At 36.4% G+C, this 19,025-nt stretch overlaps 1 protein-coding gene across 7 annotated transcripts in view; it reads right to left on the bottom strand.

The window, feature by feature from the left end:
- The window catches only part of IMMP2L (inner mitochondrial membrane peptidase subunit 2), a 923,127-nt gene that overhangs the window by 624,156 nt on the left and 279,946 nt on the right, over positions 1 to 19,025 (bottom strand). For 2 of the 7 annotated variants that reach the window (XM_074379217.1, XM_074379219.1), the window contains exon 4: positions 18,740 to 18,834. The exons of 4 other annotated variants lie outside the window; for them this stretch is intronic. In XM_074379217.1, the coding sequence (XP_074235318.1) occupies positions 18,740 to 18,834 (95 nt within the window). Of the gene's footprint in view, positions 1 to 3,592; positions 18,835 to 19,025 lie in introns of those variants that run through there. One more of the 7 variants, XM_074379216.1, reaches the window with a different exon arrangement.

Raw genomic sequence — 19,025 nt, 5'->3', positions numbered from 1 at the left:
AGCTGCTGGGTGATGGGACATCATGCCATCTGTTTCATTGCTAGGAGCACTGGTCTCCCCAGGTCACTTACTATGATCATAAACATGGCCTCAAAGGAAATAGCAACTCCATTCTCTAAGAGGCCAGAAGCTCAGATGTTCTCTTAATTCTCTCACTGATTTACTGGACATCTTCTTAGCAGGACATTCTTAATCTTGAACTATCTTTTGATCCAATCTTTAATAGACTCAATATGGGTAACAGTTTTTCTTTTTCAAGATTTCAGATTATAGTAACTTTTTTCTATATACTATTCTCCAGGGATAATACTACTTATCATCCACAAAGGTGTTTGCTGAGTTAGTTAAAATATGATTCCAGGGTAGACCACAAATTGCAATGTGAACCAATGATCATTTTTTCTATGAGTTCATTGTACAAAAATAGTCTCAGTTCATTCTCTGTATCATTACAGGGTATCTTTTTCAAAGTAGTAGTGGTAAATTCTAGCCCATTCATGCCTGTATATTATCTATTTAGGCATGGTAATTCAATAGATTTTTTAAATGGTAATAATAATGAATAATAACCCCAGTTTACAAAGAGAAGAGAGGAAGCAGTGACTGAAACATTTATTTTAGAATTAGACAAAAGTCTCTGTCCCCAATTTTCTCACTCATCAACACTCCACCACCATGATGTTTTAAATTCTACCATTAGAGATTTATCTCTATGTGTTATATATTATTCCCCCCTCCCCGCCCCGCCAGACATTCTCTTTTAAAAAGCTAGTATCTCTAAAAGGAGTATGACATTAGAATGCAACTAATCAATAGCATTGTATGAAACTCCACAGGGTACAAGGAACTCAAGAGCATTAGATGTTTGGATAGCAGAGATAGAAAACTTCATCTAGCTCATGGTTCTGCTGCAGGTAGGATTCCAGTAACAGGTTTCAGCTATGTGGTGGTAGCAATAGGAAACAATGCCAAGTAAGCTTGCTGGTTTCAAAAATTTTGTTTTTGTTGTTTATCTGATTTTTTAAAAAAGAGCCAGAAGTGAAAACTGCATTCCCAGCATAGAGATATGAGTTAAACACTTCATATTTCCTTTTTTTCTCTTTGAGACCGAGTGTTGCTCTGTTTGCCCAGACTGGAATGCAGTGGCACGACATGACTCACTAAAGTCTCAAACTCCTATACTCAAATGATCCTTCTCTCATCAACCTCTCCAGTAGCTGGGACCACAGGCAAGCACCACCATCCCTGGCTAATTTGAGTTTTCCTATTTTACATAGAAACAGGACCTCACTCTATTGCCCAGGCTGGTCTAAAACCCCTGGGCTCAAGCAATCCTCCTGTCTCAGCCTTCCAATACCTGGGATTATAGGTAGGAGCCACTGTGCCTGGCCAAACTTCAGATTTCTAAACAAACTATTATCTTTTCTGGTCCTTAGTAAATTGGAGGCATCTGCAAATATTGTCCATTTTTTTATTACTTCTAAAGTAGGTGGGGCAAGGTCCAATTACTGCATAGGGCACAGAAGTAAGGCTCATACAGGGAGAGAGGGCCTCAGGCTCTGCCTAGGCTACTTCTGCCTACAGCTGCCAGTGTGTGAGATCCACACTCAGTCATTAGTTAACAGGGCAACTGGCAGGGCAGAGTTAATGGACATAGGAGGCTTCAATGTAAAATTTTTTATCAAAAGCAGCATCTGCCCATTTAAGAAACACTTTGATCTGACTCACTTCCTTGTCCCAACAAATACCATTCTTTTTCAGGTTATCACATTATTATATTGTCTCATCATGCTAAGACATTATACAAATAAGTATTAAGAAATGCAATTCATATAGAAAGACATTATTTATACGGAAAGATTGAACAAATGGTAGAATTTTTAAGTCAAATCAAGTATATATTGTCTTGAAAAACATGCAAGCATGCAAATAATTATAAAGTGGCAAGTACAAAAATTATATGTGTTTGCTATATACTATGGTCTCTCTCTTCAGAAACAGTGCCACTTATTTCATTTTATAACTTAAAAATAGACATATTCACTGAAAAATATTATTAAACATACTATGAATACAGTATTTTCTTCTGTGTGTATATGATGTCAAATGCAAATTTTAATAATATGTATTAAAGTGTTTTTTAAAAAGCAATAACCAATGTTCACATCATGAAAGAAGATATAACAAATTATGAAATTCTGTTACCAAAATATGGAATTATGTGTTTAAATCCTTTGAAGCCCCAGTAACCTATCTAAAAGATGACCTATCTAATACAAACTCACCACACAAAAATGCTCTCCTAAAGTATATAATCAATATCCACTCAGATGTCTTTTTCCTGGAGTTGCAACATTTTTGGTCACCTATACCTGCTCTAAGGGGAAGCACTTACCATGTTCTGACTTCAGAATACCTCTCTCGGTATTGGCTAACTCGTCTTGTCTTTCAAGATTCAGTCAGGCATCATTCTTTGCTATTGCATGTCTGTATATTAACCTATACAAACCCTATTCCTATTGTACCATCTTTGTGTGTGTATGCATGCATGCTTGTGTGTGTGTGTGTGTGTGTATGTGTATGTGTATCTTCCCCACTGATTTGAAAATCACCCATTTGCTTTTCCTAGTGCCTGCAATGTAGCTGCCCTAATTAAATGAGGGCAGGAGAAAGCTGGCTTGCCTTTTATTTAAAAAAATACAAAACTATTTCATTCAAGGAAAATGTGTCAAGTGAATGTACTATAGCATAGATTCCATTACTTGAAAGTTATCATTACCTGTCTCCCATTATGAGAAACTTCAGTAGTGCCTTAAAGAAACCTCTGCTACTAATCTGCTTTTCATTTTTTAAAAATTTTCAGTATTATTCGTGAGCACAGTGACAGAATGCAATCCTAGGGCCGAAGAGTCTAAATAGATTCTATTTGTCATGAGTATTTTATTGAGTGACTTGAATTCTTTTTTATGTAGATGTGGTCCATCAATTATCTCACATATTTATCAGAATTCATTACAAAGAAAAAAAAATCTCTTTAAAAATATGTTGCAGAAGAGAAGAAACTTTATGCTATTATGTGAGCAAATTAGCTGTCAAAACCAACTTTAAAAGGCTTACCAAATAGCATCCTACCCTTTAGAAAGTATTTCCAAGCTAAAGAGTTTAATCGAAGTAATTTCTACACGACACCTATATTACAATAATTTAGGAACAGTACGTTTGAACTGAAAAGGCCCCCATCTAATGAAAACACAAGTATTTATTTGTTTTTAATTGTCATACACATAGAATTTTTTCTTTAGTCCTCCAGGAATATGTAACAATTGGATTTTGTTTATGCTTACTAACATGGCATCTCTAAAATGAGCACATATCTTACATGAACAATTTTTCAAAATCTTAATGTAAAGTACAATCTCAGGACCATGTCACTCCTGCTAAGACTATTATATACTCCATTAACATGCTGATATGGTTTGGCTGTGTCCCCACCCAAATCTCATCTTGAATTGTAATTCCCATAATCACCACATGTCATGGGAGGGACCCAGTGGGAGGTAATTTAATCATGGGGACAGTTACTCTTATGCTGTTCTCATGATAGTGAGTGAGTTCTCATGAGATCTAATGGTTTTATAAGGGGCATTTCCTCCTTTTGTGTGGCACTTCTCCTTCCTGCCACCATATGAGGAAGGGTATGTTTGCTTTCCTTTCTGCCATGATTGTAAGTTTCCTGAGTCCTCCTCAGCCATTCTGAACCTCTTTAACCTCTTTCCTTTATAAATTGCCCAGTCTTGGGCAGTCCTTCATAGTAGTGTGAGAATGGACTTATTACACATGCCCAATTGAAGAATGGCCAAAAGCTGAATGACATAAAATTCAACGCAAACACTGCTTTTGGAGTAAAAAATGCAAATTATACTCATGCCCTCATGCTACATTTAGCCAGTGGTTCTCAAGCTCCAGTGTACATCAGAACCATAAGGAAGGCTTATTAACACAGATTGTTGGGCCTTACACTCAGAGTTTCTGATATAGATAGAGTAGGTCTAGGTTGGGGCCTAAGAAATTTCAAACATCCAAGTGACGCTGATGTTGCTGTTCTGGGGACCACATTATGACAGTCACTGGCCCCGGTAACTGCATCCACACAAATGTCTGCCATGACTCCAAATCTACCTCTCAGGATCAGGCTTATCTATCCAACTGACCATTTGGGTATCTTGGAGAATGCCTGAGTACAAATGACCTACATTACCTAAAAGCTATCTCAGAAAAAAAAAAAAAAAAAAAAATGACACCACCACAAAGCAAGTTGCTCAAGTTGTTCAAGCTTAGAAGTCATTCTTAACTACTTTCTCTCTCTGGCCACATCTAATCAATTGGCCAAAATGTTGTCTATTCTATTCCCATACAGGTTTCCAATCTGTCCACTTCATCTCCACTACCACACTCATCTAGACCAGAGTCATCTCATGCTTGGACCACAGCAGTAGCCTCCTAATCAGACAAATATAAACATTCCATTTCTCCTTTTGCCCCACCCAATCTGTTTTCCACAGTGCAGACAGAACAATTGTTATAAAACATAAACATGATGATGTTAAACTTCTCCAATGACTTCCGGTATCTTTTAGACAAAGTCTAAAATCCTTTCTGTAGCTTCCCATAACCTCCAAGATAAAGCCCTTACTGTATCTTTTCAGGATTATCTTGTGTAAAACTCTCCTACCTAACTATGCTGGCCTTCAACCACATCTCATTTGATCCTACCTGAGGGCTTTTGCTTATGCTAATATCTCTAAATAGTCTCCATCTTGCTTTTTTAGCAAACTCCTCATTTCTTGGATCTCAGCTTAAATGGCATGTCTAATACAAACCTTTCTTGATTCCCAGAGTAAATAAATCTCTACTATATTCTCCAAAGGCACTGTACACTGCTACTTTAGTATGATTAAACACAACGAAAATTACTTGGTCATAGTACATCTATTTACCTCACCAGCTAAGCTCCACTGGAACCATTATGTCTTGTTCAACATTTTCATCTCAAGGCCTGTACAGTCCTTCACACATAGTAAGTTTCCTACACTAAGCATTGACTGGCTGACACATAGACTAGTATAGAAATTCTGATGTGTTAATAGAGATGAGGAATGAATAAAATTAGAAAAGGGCTGACCAAGTACACAGAAATGTCCAGTGTAGGCTTATTCCCACAGGACATCTCCAACCTTTTCAGGTGGGCTCACCTAGCCCTTCTCTTTGGGCCTGCATACCTCAGACTCTAGGACCAAAACTGGCCATTGGTAGAAAGACAGAGACTTCAAAGTAAGCTTCCCATTTACCCAGTAATCCTTTTAGCCTGGCTTAACCATTCTAGCCCAGCTCTGCAGTAGCCAAGCTTCTATAAAGGTTTACCCTATGACCATTTCCCTTATACTACAGCTCTCTATGAACCTCTCAAGACTGTACTGCAGCCTTATTCCAAAGTGTTATCCTGTCTCAAAATTCAGTGGACCTTTGAATCCCAACTAAATAAAGATGAAACCTGAATTATTCCTCTGAGACCATTCCTAAAAATAACTACCTATCTGAATCGTGGAAGGTAGTCTTACTCACCACTGAGAATATGTCACACCCCAAATGGACACTTCTGTAGAATCAATATAGGTCTTCAATAACTGTTATACTGCTATCCCTTAATACTCATATCTTAAATTGGAAGCTATCAAGAGAATCTTTGTCCTAAAACTCATCTCTTGATTTTGCTCCAAGATTCTGACTCCTCATTTTCATATGGCCTTTGGGATATTCTTAGTCTCTGTTCTCACATCCATTTGTTCAAATGCTTATGGGGAACCTACTGTGTGCCAATTATAATGCTAGATATTGAGACAATAAAAAATAAGAAATGGTTATTGCCCTATAAAAAGGTTACCTCAGATTACAACACAGAAGTATGTAGCAAGAGTACAGAAATTAGCTAACTGATCTAGATTTTGGAGGAGGTTAAAACGGAGTCTTGATAGATTATAAAGAACATTACAAACAGAATAAACAATCTTGATCAAAGTCCAGAATCACAAAACATCAGGGGCCTTGAAGTGCAATTAAAAACAGCTCAGCATCACAGGGCAGTGGCTCACGCTTGTAATCCCAGCACTTTGGGAGGGTGAGGCAGGCAGAGCACTTGAGTTCAGGAGTTCAAGACCAACCTGGCCAACATTGTGAAACCCCATCTCTATTAAAATACAAAAATTTGCTGGGTGTGGTGGCTGGTACCTGTAATCCCAGCTACTTGGGAGGCTGAGGTTGCAGTAAGCTGAAGTCATGACATTGCACTCCATCCTGGGCAATAGAACAGGACTCTGTCTCCGTCCCCTCACAAAAAAAAAAAAAAAGAAAAAAAAGAAAAAGAAAAAGAAAACACCTCAATGCAGTGGCAATGTTGACCTGCTTATGAAAGACAGGTATCATTGGTAGCCTTATTTGACATAAGGAGGTTAACTTGAGCTCATAGACTAATAGGAAAAATATGGAAAACTAGAAATAATATATAATAATAAACTAAAATGAAGGAAGTAGCAGGGGACAGAACAACAGTTATCTTTCTATGGGTATGGGTGTCACCATGAACATAGCATACGAACTTCTGCTTTGATGATGCAGGGAGGTGCAGGGGCAATATTGTGGGATTCAGAGATAGGGGACATTCACTCCACCTGATGAATAAACGCTTGCCGAGGAAGCAGGATCTGAAGGGGTCTTAAGTTCTGGATATACAGGTTAGGGTTAGGAACATTCAAGGCTCAGGGAAAATCACAGCCAAAACCACAAATATGGCATGGAATATTCCTGGAATTAATAAACATGTTAGGCTAGAGCACAGTGGCATAAAGGGAAGGAATGAAAAGGATATAAATAAAAGTAGGTTTGATCTTAATACCGACAGGACGCAAATACCAAAGTCAACAGTTTGATTTATAACAAACTCCATTTTTTATTAAGAACTTCTTTAAAAATTTAAGAAGTTCTTAATAAAAAAAATTGAGTTTTTTATAAAATCTTAAGAAGTTCTTATATTTCTTAAAATTTTTGGAAACTAATAACTTGCCTACAGTCTCCTCAGTCAACATAAAATTTCGAGTCTTTGATGGGGAGAAAATGTGCTTCCGTAACCTATCCTTTATTTACTCTGCCATTGACACCCAAAATTATTACTTCCATCTGGGTTTTAATTACACCTGTTTTACCCAGGGGGAAAAAAATCAATGTAAATCAAAATAAAATATAGTAGGTAGTTCTAAAACGTAATTAGTGATAATAATCAAGCAATTCCTACAGGAAAAATTTAGAAGTCTCTCATCTGGTAGGATCACCTTTTCAAAATGAAAAGTCATCATTACATAATAAGAAACAGTAAAACTTCCATTAAAAGGAAGGTTAAAATGAGTCTTAAATACGATGCACTCATATTAAGAATTTTTTTACAGTAACTGAAGAGAATCTTAATTATTTTACTTTACTTGAACCATTCTAAAAATCTTATTGCCAGTAATTTGGGCTGATGAATGTAGTCAATAAAGAAGAGCCTCAATTTTAATATTCCTCCCTCAAACCCTGTCTCTCTTGTGGTTTTCTGATAGGCTATTGTTAGATTCATTTACAGTAAAATAATTACCAGTTCCCTAAGCAAGACACATAGCAGGTTATCTATTGTCCCTCAGAGAACTGTTGGACTGTTCTTAACAAGCATACTAAATTACAATAGCAGCTTTATTGCAATTAACAAACAGACACGAATCACCAGTCCAGTTACATCTCAAAAGAGAGAAGGGTTTTCTGAAGCATACTGCTGTGGTTGTTTTCTGAACAACTGTTTCGCAATCCTAAATTCAAAGACCAGTATTTAAGCAAACAGGCACATGTCCCAGAAGCAGGCAACACAGATAGAATAGTTTTTCTTGTTATTCCCAACAGAAAGAGTAATACTATAATGGTTTAGAGAATTAAGAGTGCAGACATTAAGATACCAGCATTCCCCATCAGTATATAAAGCACTCACGCTTGATCATTTACAGCTCTGTCTACTTGACATCTTCCAGTCTCTGATCCCAACACAGTAGCACCAAGGCGCAACTCTGCCTCTTCATTTACACTGACATTCTCATCTTGAGATGTGTCAGAATTAAAGTTGACAAGTTTCCAGACTATTTGAATTCTTTCATGTTGGGAAAAATGCAATTGCACTGTGCATATTCATAGGAATTCCAGGGAAGCTCCCAGAGGATCTGCTCACAGAGATAAGGAATACAGGTCAGTGCCTGCAAGTCAGTAAGACAACATTGGCCACTAATAGCAGGTGGGGGGACACTCATTAGATAGAGACTTGGCCCAAATGCTTCTCTACCAGTAACAGTAAAGCACTCTCACATAAACAGTTCTACCAACAAACTCAAATATTTCCGAGGAGAATTAGCTTGTTAAAAAGAACGTTTATGTTCTAAAGTGAATTCCTAATGATTTTGAGCCAGAATTATTGTTCCCCCCAATAGCATTTTTATATTTGGGGTGCTTCCTGTAAGTAATTCATACTCCAAAAAATAGTTGTGGAAGATTGGTGAAGGAAACACAGTAATCATACTGAAAATGTAATAATAAAATATACACTTTTAACAAATCAGATACAACTTATTCAGTATGGGGAGGGGGTGTGTATAAATTATTTACACGGTAACACAATTAAGTTTTAACATATAATTTTATAGGAATTGCATTGAATCTGTAGATTCAATGCAAAAAACAATACTGATTTTTCCAATCTGTGAGTATGAAATGTTTTTCCATTTGTTTGTATTATCTATAATTTCTTTCATCAGTGTTTTGTAGTTCTTATCGAGATCTTTCACCTCCTTGGTTAAATATATTCCTAGGTATTTTTAATAGCTATTGTAAATGAGATTGCCTTCTTGACTTAATTCTCAGTTGGACTGTTATTGGTATAAAGAAATCCTATTCATTGCTATACATTAATTTTGTATCCTGAAACTTCACTGAATTCGTCGGTCAAATCTAACAGTTCTTCAGTGGAGTCATTAAGGTTTTCTAGGTATAAGATCATATCATCAGTAAATAGGGATCATTTGACTTCCTCATTTCCAATTTAAATGTCTCTTATTTCTTTCTCTTTCTTAATCATTCTGACCAGGACTTCCAGTAATATGTTGCATAGGAGTGGCCAAAATGGGTATCCTTGTCCTGTCCTAGTTATTAGAGGGAATACTCCAAACTTTTCTCGATTAAGTATGATGTTGGCTGTGGGTTTGTTGTACATTTTCTTTACTATGTTGAGATATGTCCTTCTAAGCCATAGTTTTTTAAGGATTTTTTTTTATCATGAAGGAATGCTGAATTTTACTGAAGAAAATTTTTGTATCTATTGAGATGATCATATTGTTTTTGTCATCAATTCTGTATATGTGATGTATCGGGTTTATTGATTTACATATGTTGAAGCATCCTTGCATCCTTGAGATAAATCCCACATAATCATGGTGTATTACCCCTTTGATGTGCTGTTGGGTTCTATTTGCTAGTATTTGGTTGAGGAGTTTGTGTCTATGGTCATCAGAGATTTTAGTCTGTAGTTCTCTTATTGTTGTCTCCTTAGGCTTCATAGAGTAAATTAGGAATAATTCCCTCCTCCTCAATGTTACAGAATAGTTTCAAAAGGATTGGTATTAATTCTTCTTTGTCTTTGTGGTAGAATTCAGCTGTGATCCTATCTGATTCTGGGCTTTTCCCAATGTCATTTTTTACAGAATTAGAAAAAAAAAATCCTAATACTCATATGGAACCAAAAGAAAGAGCCTGAATAGCCGAAGCGATCCTAAGGGGGAAAAAGAAGTTGGAGGCATCACATTACCTGACTTCAAATTATATTAAAAGGCTATAGCAAGCAACAGAGTATGGGACTGGTATTAAAATAGATACCTAGATGAATGGAACACAATAGGGTAACCAGTAATTAAGGAACATACCTACAACCAGCTGATCTTCAACAAAGTCAACAAAAATATACACTGGGGAAATGCCACCTTATTTAATAAATGGTGCTGAAAAAACTGGACAACTATATGCAGAAAAATGACTGGACCCATACCTCTTTTTACCATCTACAGAAATTAACTTAAGGTGGATTACACATCTAAATGTAAGACCTTACACTGTGAAAATCCTAGAAGAAAACTTGAGGAAAACTCTTCTAGACACTGGCCTAAGCAAACACCTTATGACCAAGTCCACAAAAGCAAAAGCAACAAAAAGAAAAATAGACAAATGGGACTTAATTAAACTAAGAAGCTTCTGCACAACAAAAGGAGCAACAAACAGAGTAAACAGATAGTCTATAGAATGGGAAAAAATATTTGCAAACTATGCATTCAATAAATGGCTAACATCTAGAATCTACAAGAAACTCAACTCTAAAAGAAAAATAAATAAATAACCCCATTAAAAAGTGAGCAAAGGAATGAACATTTTCCAAAAGACATACAACCAGCCAACAAACAGGAAAAAAATGCTCAACATCACTAATCATCAGAGAAATGCAAAATAAACCCATAATGAGATACCATCTTACACCAGTCAGAATGGCTATTAAAAAGTCTAACACAATACTGTAATCCCAGCTATTCAGGTGGCTGAGTCACAAGAATTGCTTGAACCCAGGAGACAGAGGTTACAGTGAGCTGTGATCATTCCACTGCACTCCAGCCTGAGACAGAGAGACCCTGTCTCATTTAAAAAAAAAAAAAAAAGTCTAAAAATAACAGATGTTTACAAAGCAAAGATGCAGAGGAAAAGAAAATGCTTACATACTATTAGTGGGAATTTCAGTACAACCTTTAAGAAAAACAGTACAGCAGTTACTAAAAATAAAACTACTATTCCATTGAGCAATCCCACTACTGGGCATCTACACAAAGGTAAAGAAATAATTATATAAAAATGGCAACTGCAAATTGTATGTTTATTGCAGCACTATTCATAATAGCAAATAAATGGAGTCAACCTAAATGCCCATCGACAGGAGATTGGATAAAGAAAATGTGGTATATATAACATTAGATTATGCTACTCAGCCATTAAAATAAATTATTTCTTTTGTAGAGATACTGATGGAACTGAAGGCCATTATCCTTAGTGAAACAACTGAGAAAGTCAAATACGAAATGTTCTCACTTATAAGTGGAAGCTAAACAATGAGTACATTTGGATTGTGGAATAAAAGACACTGAAGACTATGAAAGGTGAGAGCCTGGGAAAGGGGTGAGGGCTGAAAAGCTACCAGTTGTGTAATATATTCAACAGATGATGGGTACACTAAAAGCCCAGACTTCACCATTACACAACACATGGATGTAAGAAATATACAAATAAATAATTTCTTTGAAAAGTTTTAACATATACATTATACAGTGCTTCTCAACATTTTTTGCCCTATGTTATATAGATAAAACTATACTTTTTATATGAGACATGAGTAAACATGGCTTGTATGTGCGGCTGGAGGTAACTAGCCTGGGGGCTCCCGTCACTCTCAAACTCTTCATCTCTTCCTCACTCCACACAATTGTTTTTGTAAAATGACTCACTTTTATTGCCAAAAAAGCTCAATTGGATCAGATAGTTTTAAAAATAAATGTCACCATTTAAAGATAGCCATTGTCGATGCTTCATCATTCCAGTTTCTCTCTAGACAAATACACAGACACATCAGTGGTACACCTCAGGTGTGAAGCTCAGAAATAAGGCAAGATTTATACATATTTGTATTAACACTCCAACTGAAGACTTTTTAATCTTTAAGCCCTGAAGCTGAGAAAGGAAAATCTAATAAAGTATGGTCTTTCATTAATAACATGTTTTATCATCTTCTAGCTCATATGCATTGTTCTTATGCTACCTTCCCCACATACACAAGTGATCTAGTGTTTTGTGATCAAAACTATTTCCTTGAAATCTATAACTAATTTGTACACAGAAATCAGATTTAAAATTCTACCTCTAATCCAACTTTTAAGATATCTTGTTCATCTTAACCAAATTAGAAATATTCATTTTAATGGTATCTAAGTCATCAAAACAAATTTCTACGGGAATGAAATATTTTTCCTAATCTTTAAGAAATGAAACATGATGAAAAGAATTTTAACTACCTGAATAATCCATAAAAGCAATGAAGCTAAGCAATCTACTAAGTCCTCTGTGCAGTTTTGATAATCACAGACATTCAAAAATATTATATTTGATTTTAATTGTTATCTCCCGATAAAAAATCTTATACAGCAGAGGCTATTTTATCAAAGTGATAAGGTTTATGCCAGACTTTCAAAATTGGGTAAAACGTATAAAACAGCAGAATAAAAGCAAAGTTAGAACTAATGTAGTCTTAGCCAGATACAGAAAGTTCACTGAAACGGGTTGCATGGTGAACTTCCAAAATAATATGCCGATGTGCCAACTTTCAGAAACTGTAAATATGACCTTATTTGGAAAAGCGGGTTTTATAATTAACTTAGGATGTTGAGAGTATTATGAATTAAGATGGGCCCTAATCCAAAGACAAGTCCATTGAAGAGAAGAAGAAATAAACAGAATGACGTAAGAGAAGGCGACGTGAAGACTGAGGCAGCAGATGAAGAGCTACTTCTACTACTTAAAGGATGCAATCTTGAGATCCTAATTACAAAAACCCTTTTTCCAAATATCGTCTCAGTTTTACAGATGAGGAAACTCAGGCACAAGATTTCTCCGACTTGCTATCACATAGTTTATCACATGTATTAAATCCTTGCCATACTCTAGAAAGGCCCTAAATGATCTGGCTTTCATTCGACATCATCTCATTATTCTCATCCTTGGTTATGCTTTAGCTGTCATGGCCTCCTTTCTGTTTTACAAGCATGCCAAGCTCTTCCCTATTCCTGGGACTTGACATCTGGTGTTCCCTCTGCATGAAGTCTTCTTTTCCCAGTTCCTGCATGTGCATCCACATCCTTCAGGTCTCAGCTCACATGACATCTCCTCAGGATGGTCTTCATTCATCACCTACCTACGGTGCTCTCTTAAATTATCCCATCACTGTATTTATTACTACCAGAGCCCTTATCACAGTGTGAAAATCTCCTTTATGTACATGCTTACTACCTATCACAACACAGAACAGAAAGCCCAAGGAGGCAGGAACCTTGTCCGGCTTGTTCACCGCTGAACCACTATATCTAAAACAGCAGCTGGTATACATCAAACATTTAGAAAACATCAGTAGGAAGCAAAAAAGGATATGTCACGATGAATTGGTATTCTGAGAAACTACTCAGTCTAGGTAGTAAAGTACAGGATGACTTCGCAAAGCACAGACTAAAGAAACAGACAAATTAGGCAGCTCTTACTAAAAACTTAGTAATAAGTGTTTAAAGGCTTGGCTGAGAACTGAATGAGTGGGAACGACAAAGAAAACAATGAAATGTAGAAACTTGTAGAAGATAAAGGCAATAAAATTTAGTAACCTCTTAAATACATAGGATATAGAGACTGAAAAATGTAGCAAGTCAAGAAACTTGTCACAAACGTCACAGCTTACATTACATGGACTACTTCCAAAGCATTTGAAGTCTATACTTCATAATTTAAGCTTTATTTTATCCAACAGTGATCAAGCACTAAGTACCCAACAGAAACACTTGAGAGGCATAGTAAACTTCACAGAGGTGCCACCACCCAAGCTGACCCAAAAAATAACCAGATATTTTTGTCAAAAATAAGCAAACATATTATATTCATGTTTATCAGAGAAGTGTACAAACATACTGCAGATCAGTATTATATAAATGGGGGTAGTCTGCTATAAGTCAAGGAAAGGAAATGACATCAAGTGGGACCAAAACAAATAAATTTGATTTCATACAGTTAAGAGACAGATCAGTCAGAGCAGTAAACAGCTCTTCTCTAAAAGTGACAGGGTATTGGAAAGAGACCACAGGAACGGTAGGGCAACTATGGTTGTTTTCATAGAAACCATGAAATGTTGTTAAGCTATAGCAATAAGTATTTCACGACTGTTGCTAAGTTATTTAATATTATTTTGTTTTTTAAAATGCATTCAAACTACCATGAAAAATTTTACTGTACGTCTTTTCATGACAGATTCAAAACTGTGTCCAAAAAAGAAAATAATTGAGAATTGCTGACCTTTAATATTTCAAGCATTGTGCTAGTTAGTGGATAAATACACATGAATAAAACATAGCCTCATAAAGTTTATAGGACTAATTGGCTATGACAAAAAAGAAGCACACACACATACAAAAAAATTATAGAAAGAAGCATGACAGATCAACTTTTGGCATGTCAATATGAGGATCTTCACTGCTCTGGTCTCCAGTGAAACTGGTAAAAATAATAATAATAATAATAAGGCAAATGATCTTCAGAGCAAAGAGCAAATGAAGAATTATTTGTTCTTTAAAAAAAATGGAAATTCAGTAAGAAAGGCAAGAGTCTATGGTATTTGAACCCAGACTGCTCCCTTACTCCCTACTCCCAGTTCAGAAATAAAGAGTGCCATTTTATAATGATAAAAGGGGCAATCAATCAGGAAGTTATAGAAATGGTAAACATATATGCAGCCAATAATGATACACTGAAATCTCTGAAACAAAAACTGACAGAAATGAAGGGAGAAACAGATGATTCAACAATACTAGCTGGAAATGTCATAAGTCTTTGTCTTTTTTCTTTCTTTCTTTCTTTCTTTCTTTCTTTTTTTTTTTTTTTTTTTTGAGACAGGATCTCTCTCTCTCTTTCACCCAGGCTAGAGAGCAGTGATCTCAGCTCACTGCAGCCTCAAACTCCCAGGCTCAGGGAATCTTACCACCTCAACCTCCCACATAGCTGCGACTACAGGCATAAGCCACAGTGCCAGGCTAATTTTTGTGTTTTTTATACAGACTGGGTTTCGCCTTGTTGGCCAAGCTGGTTTCAAGTTCCTGGGCTAAAGTGATCCACCCCACTCAGCCTCCCAAAGTGCTCAGATTACAAGCATGAGACACCATGGCCTGGCCAACAACTCACTTTCAATATTGCATAGAACAACAGAAGATCAGCAAGGGAATAGGAGACTTGAACAATACTATAAACAGCTAATCTAATAGACATCGATAGAATACTCCAACCACAACAACTGAATATACTTTATTTTCAAGCACATGTGGAACATTTTCCAGGAGAGACCATATACTAGGCCATAAAAAAAAGTCAATGAACTAAAATGGTAGAAATAATACAATATATGCTCTCTCATCAAAATAGAATAAAACTAAACATCAATAACAGGAAAATTTGGAAAAATCATAAATAGGCAGAAATTAACCCACTCCTAAGTAACCAATGGGTCAAAGAAGAAATTAAAAGGGAAATCAGAAAAATACAATTACAGAAAATTGTGGTAAATGCAAGAATGTGAGCTAGCAAGGAGCTAAAAGAGCATATAGAGGTAACATTAATTCTACCTAGGAAAATACAAGAAAGAAGAAAACTGCAGAACACAGGAAGTCACATTTAGGCAGGTCTTGAAAGATGAATATGAATTTATGTGGCAAACACAGGGAGAAAGAAAACGAAAAACCTAGAAACAGCTTGCCAAAGCAGAGAGGTGTTGAAGTGAATGATAGATTCTAAAATGACGCGCAGTTCGGAGTGGCTAGCATATAGGGCATGTTGTTGGAGAATGTCAGTGGAGGAGGAAGAGCTGGAAAAGGAGGCTGGGGCCATATTGTTAATGGCCAAGAACAATGCTCCTAAGAGGCTGGGAATTACTTTGGATAACAGGACATCATCATTAAAGTTGCAAAAGATAAGGGGCATGATCAGGTTTGCATTTCATATCATATTCTATCTCACAGTACTCATGTATATTACCATTTTTTCCTCAGTCTGTAACACAAGTTTTTCAAGACAGGTAAAATACCCTGTACTTCTTATGGCTCTGCCACAGTTACAGGCATAATGCTGGGAACACTGCAGCCATCTAATAAAAGTTACTTTTTCACTGACTAATGGTATAAAACTTCTAGAGATATTTTGCCCATAATCTGAAGAATTCTTCCTTTGTTTTGTGAATTCAGTTCGGCTTGCTGACTATTCAATATAACTGAAAAAAATTATAACTGAATTGTGTTTTCACAGCCTTTAATGTCAGTGAAAGAAGTCTTAACATCCTCTTCTTCATTACTACAACCACTCATTTGGCAGTTGAACAAATGAAGCCAGAGTTTGGACAGAGGGAGTAGGACTGAGAAACTACCCTCCCCGCCCCCCATAAAAAAAGCATATAGTTCATGAAAAGAAAGTTTGAAGGGAAATTCATGATTCTTGGAAGTAGAAGAGTTTGAGGAGAAACGCTTGGGAAAACTGTAGTGCTGACAGTAACTTTGCTTAAGGGCAGCAAGAGTGGAGAGGAAAGAACAATCAGTAGAGTTGAGAATGACTGTAAGCCCAGGGCTTTAAAAATTTCATAAAAAAAGAAAGGTCGCAGCCACTGAGAGCAAGAAGAAACTGAATGAGGTATTGCTATGGAGGAAAGAAATCCAGAGTGAAATCTCTAGCTCAGCCATGACAATGTACTTACTCTGTGAGCGACCAAAGTTCAAGGGGTTTTGGTATACTATAAAACTATACATCTTTATGGTTGGACAGAAAGTTGCAAATACAGAAAAACACACTCACTCTACAAGATATTGAAGAAAGTAGAACAAAATGCAGTCCTGGCCACCTAGGAACTCAAATCTAATGAAAAGGGAGAAATGCAAATTAATATCTGCCATCAGTGAAACAAGGACTGATGAGGCTGTTTGTCTAGAGCCCTGAGCCACAGGGTGGAGTGACTGTGCTGAGGGGTAAGGAAGCGCTTCTCAGATGAATGAGAGGATTATGGAGGATGGAATGGAATTTGCACAGACAGCATCACGTAACAAAGGCCTTGCAAAGAGAGGATACAGCTTACCCTGTGACATGAAACAGTGTGGTATATGAGGAGGAAATGAAGGAACACAAGGCTGGGAAGGCCATGAGGATGCAAATTACAGAGGGTCTTTACTACAATGTCACAGCCTAACGAACAACCTCAAAATCATATGATCATCTAAACAGGATACCCTGTGAGGAAAACAAAAACAAAAATAATCAGAAATCATCATTTACAAAATAATTAGCAATGTTTCCTTGGGAAAGACCTGAACAGAGACAAGCCTTTAAAATGATCAGAAAATGAAGGGAAGAGGCAACACTAAAGTTTTCAAGTTTGGACTGGAGCGGAGTGAAGTCTATAAAATCAGGACCTCATTAAGGGCGTATTCTCAAAATTTCAGAACAGTAGCTTAAAGGGGAATCCTTGAAACTTAAGGGAGAAAAAAAGCAATTCAGAATCATACAAGAATTACATAAAGGCTCATGCAATTCAATTTTCAATACTAAGAATAGACTTCCCCAAAGCACTCTTCCCTTGGTAAAATCCTCTAGACCCGTACCAATCAGAATTCATTTCTCCCTCCTCAAGACTTCCATAGCATATACCTCTCAACACAGTCTTTCTTGTGTCTCTCCAACTGTAAATCAATTTCCTGAGTAAATCAATTTCCTGAGGCCAGGGACCACACTTTCTTCATATTTGTATACCCAATAGTATCTAGATTCAATAAATGCATATTTATGTAATGCAAAAATATTCACAGGGATACTATTAAACACAAAGAACTGTGCTTAATTAATACTACTACACAATAAAGAATAAGAGACACAATCATTCTGACAGTCCTTATATCTGGTAGGGAGGTTATGTATGAAAACCAGTCACTATAACACAAAACCAAGGAGGAAGGTTCGATCAGAGCTTACATATGTCGGTTATGTTGTTTTCATTCATTACGTACAGCATTCCAAAAGGATTTTTGATAGCTTACAGAAGCACATACAGTATAACACTAAAAAGACTAATTATTGAGAAGACACACATAAAGAAAAAAAATAAGAGAAGAAGATGGAGTCAACATAGTTCACGAAAAGTTTAACAGAAGTTAGAGATGGACATGGCATCAAAACGAACAGTTAGAAGATTCTCAGCAACAGTTGCTCAGAAGTTCAGCTTTTCCTGACACTGGGACAGTTAAGAACTTTCTCCTATGGTTGTTCATAAGACAAACATTGTGTGATATGTGGACCATTTTCTTACCCATTCCACGATGATGAACACAATAATGACTTAACTGAGATAGCTTATTAATGACCCTTAATCTGTCAATGACAACACCACACTATCACTCAGTAAAAGCAATTCTCAAGGGCACAAAACTGATGATCTAGGTTGAATAAAGAGGTCTTCTCCCTAGCAGAACGGGTGGATTACATATTCCTCAGAAATACTATGCAAATATTATCATAGAGTTTTGATAAGGACAAAGTGGCACAGAGTTTGAGACTGTGACCTCTGAGAAAAAATAGAAATATAAATATTCTCTGCTGTCAATTAAGGACGTACTGAACTTTGAGAATTAGCAGACTAACAACCAGGTTTGCATTACTTCGTGAAAACGTAACAGCAGCACGTGAAGATTACCTGACTCCTAAGCAAAGGAAGGCCATGATTTAGAAAATGTAATGATCCTCTTTAACATACCTGTCAGTCGGTAACTGAGGTCCCAGAGATGTGGCGCCTGCTCAGAATGATTTGGGGATACACAATTTTCAAGGTAGACATTCCTAATCACTATGCTATAAAAGAAAAGATTTGATAAGACATCCTTAGTATAATTCAAATTAGGCAATGTTTCGAGATAAACTAGCTGCAAGATGTATTCCTCCTAGATAAATGAAATGACTTGCTCCATGGGGTTGTTACTATGAACCAATAAAATGTTAGAGAATCTCTGCAACTGATTTTAGAGAAAGTGCTATGAAACCAT

This window comes from Saimiri boliviensis, chromosome 10, assembly GCF_048565385.1.
Source record: "Saimiri boliviensis isolate mSaiBol1 chromosome 10, mSaiBol1.pri, whole genome shotgun sequence".
NCBI lineage: Eukaryota > Metazoa > Chordata > Mammalia > Primates > Cebidae > Saimiri > Saimiri boliviensis.
Note: the sequence above shows the minus strand (reverse complement) of the source record. Positions and strands in the feature narration are given on the sequence as shown.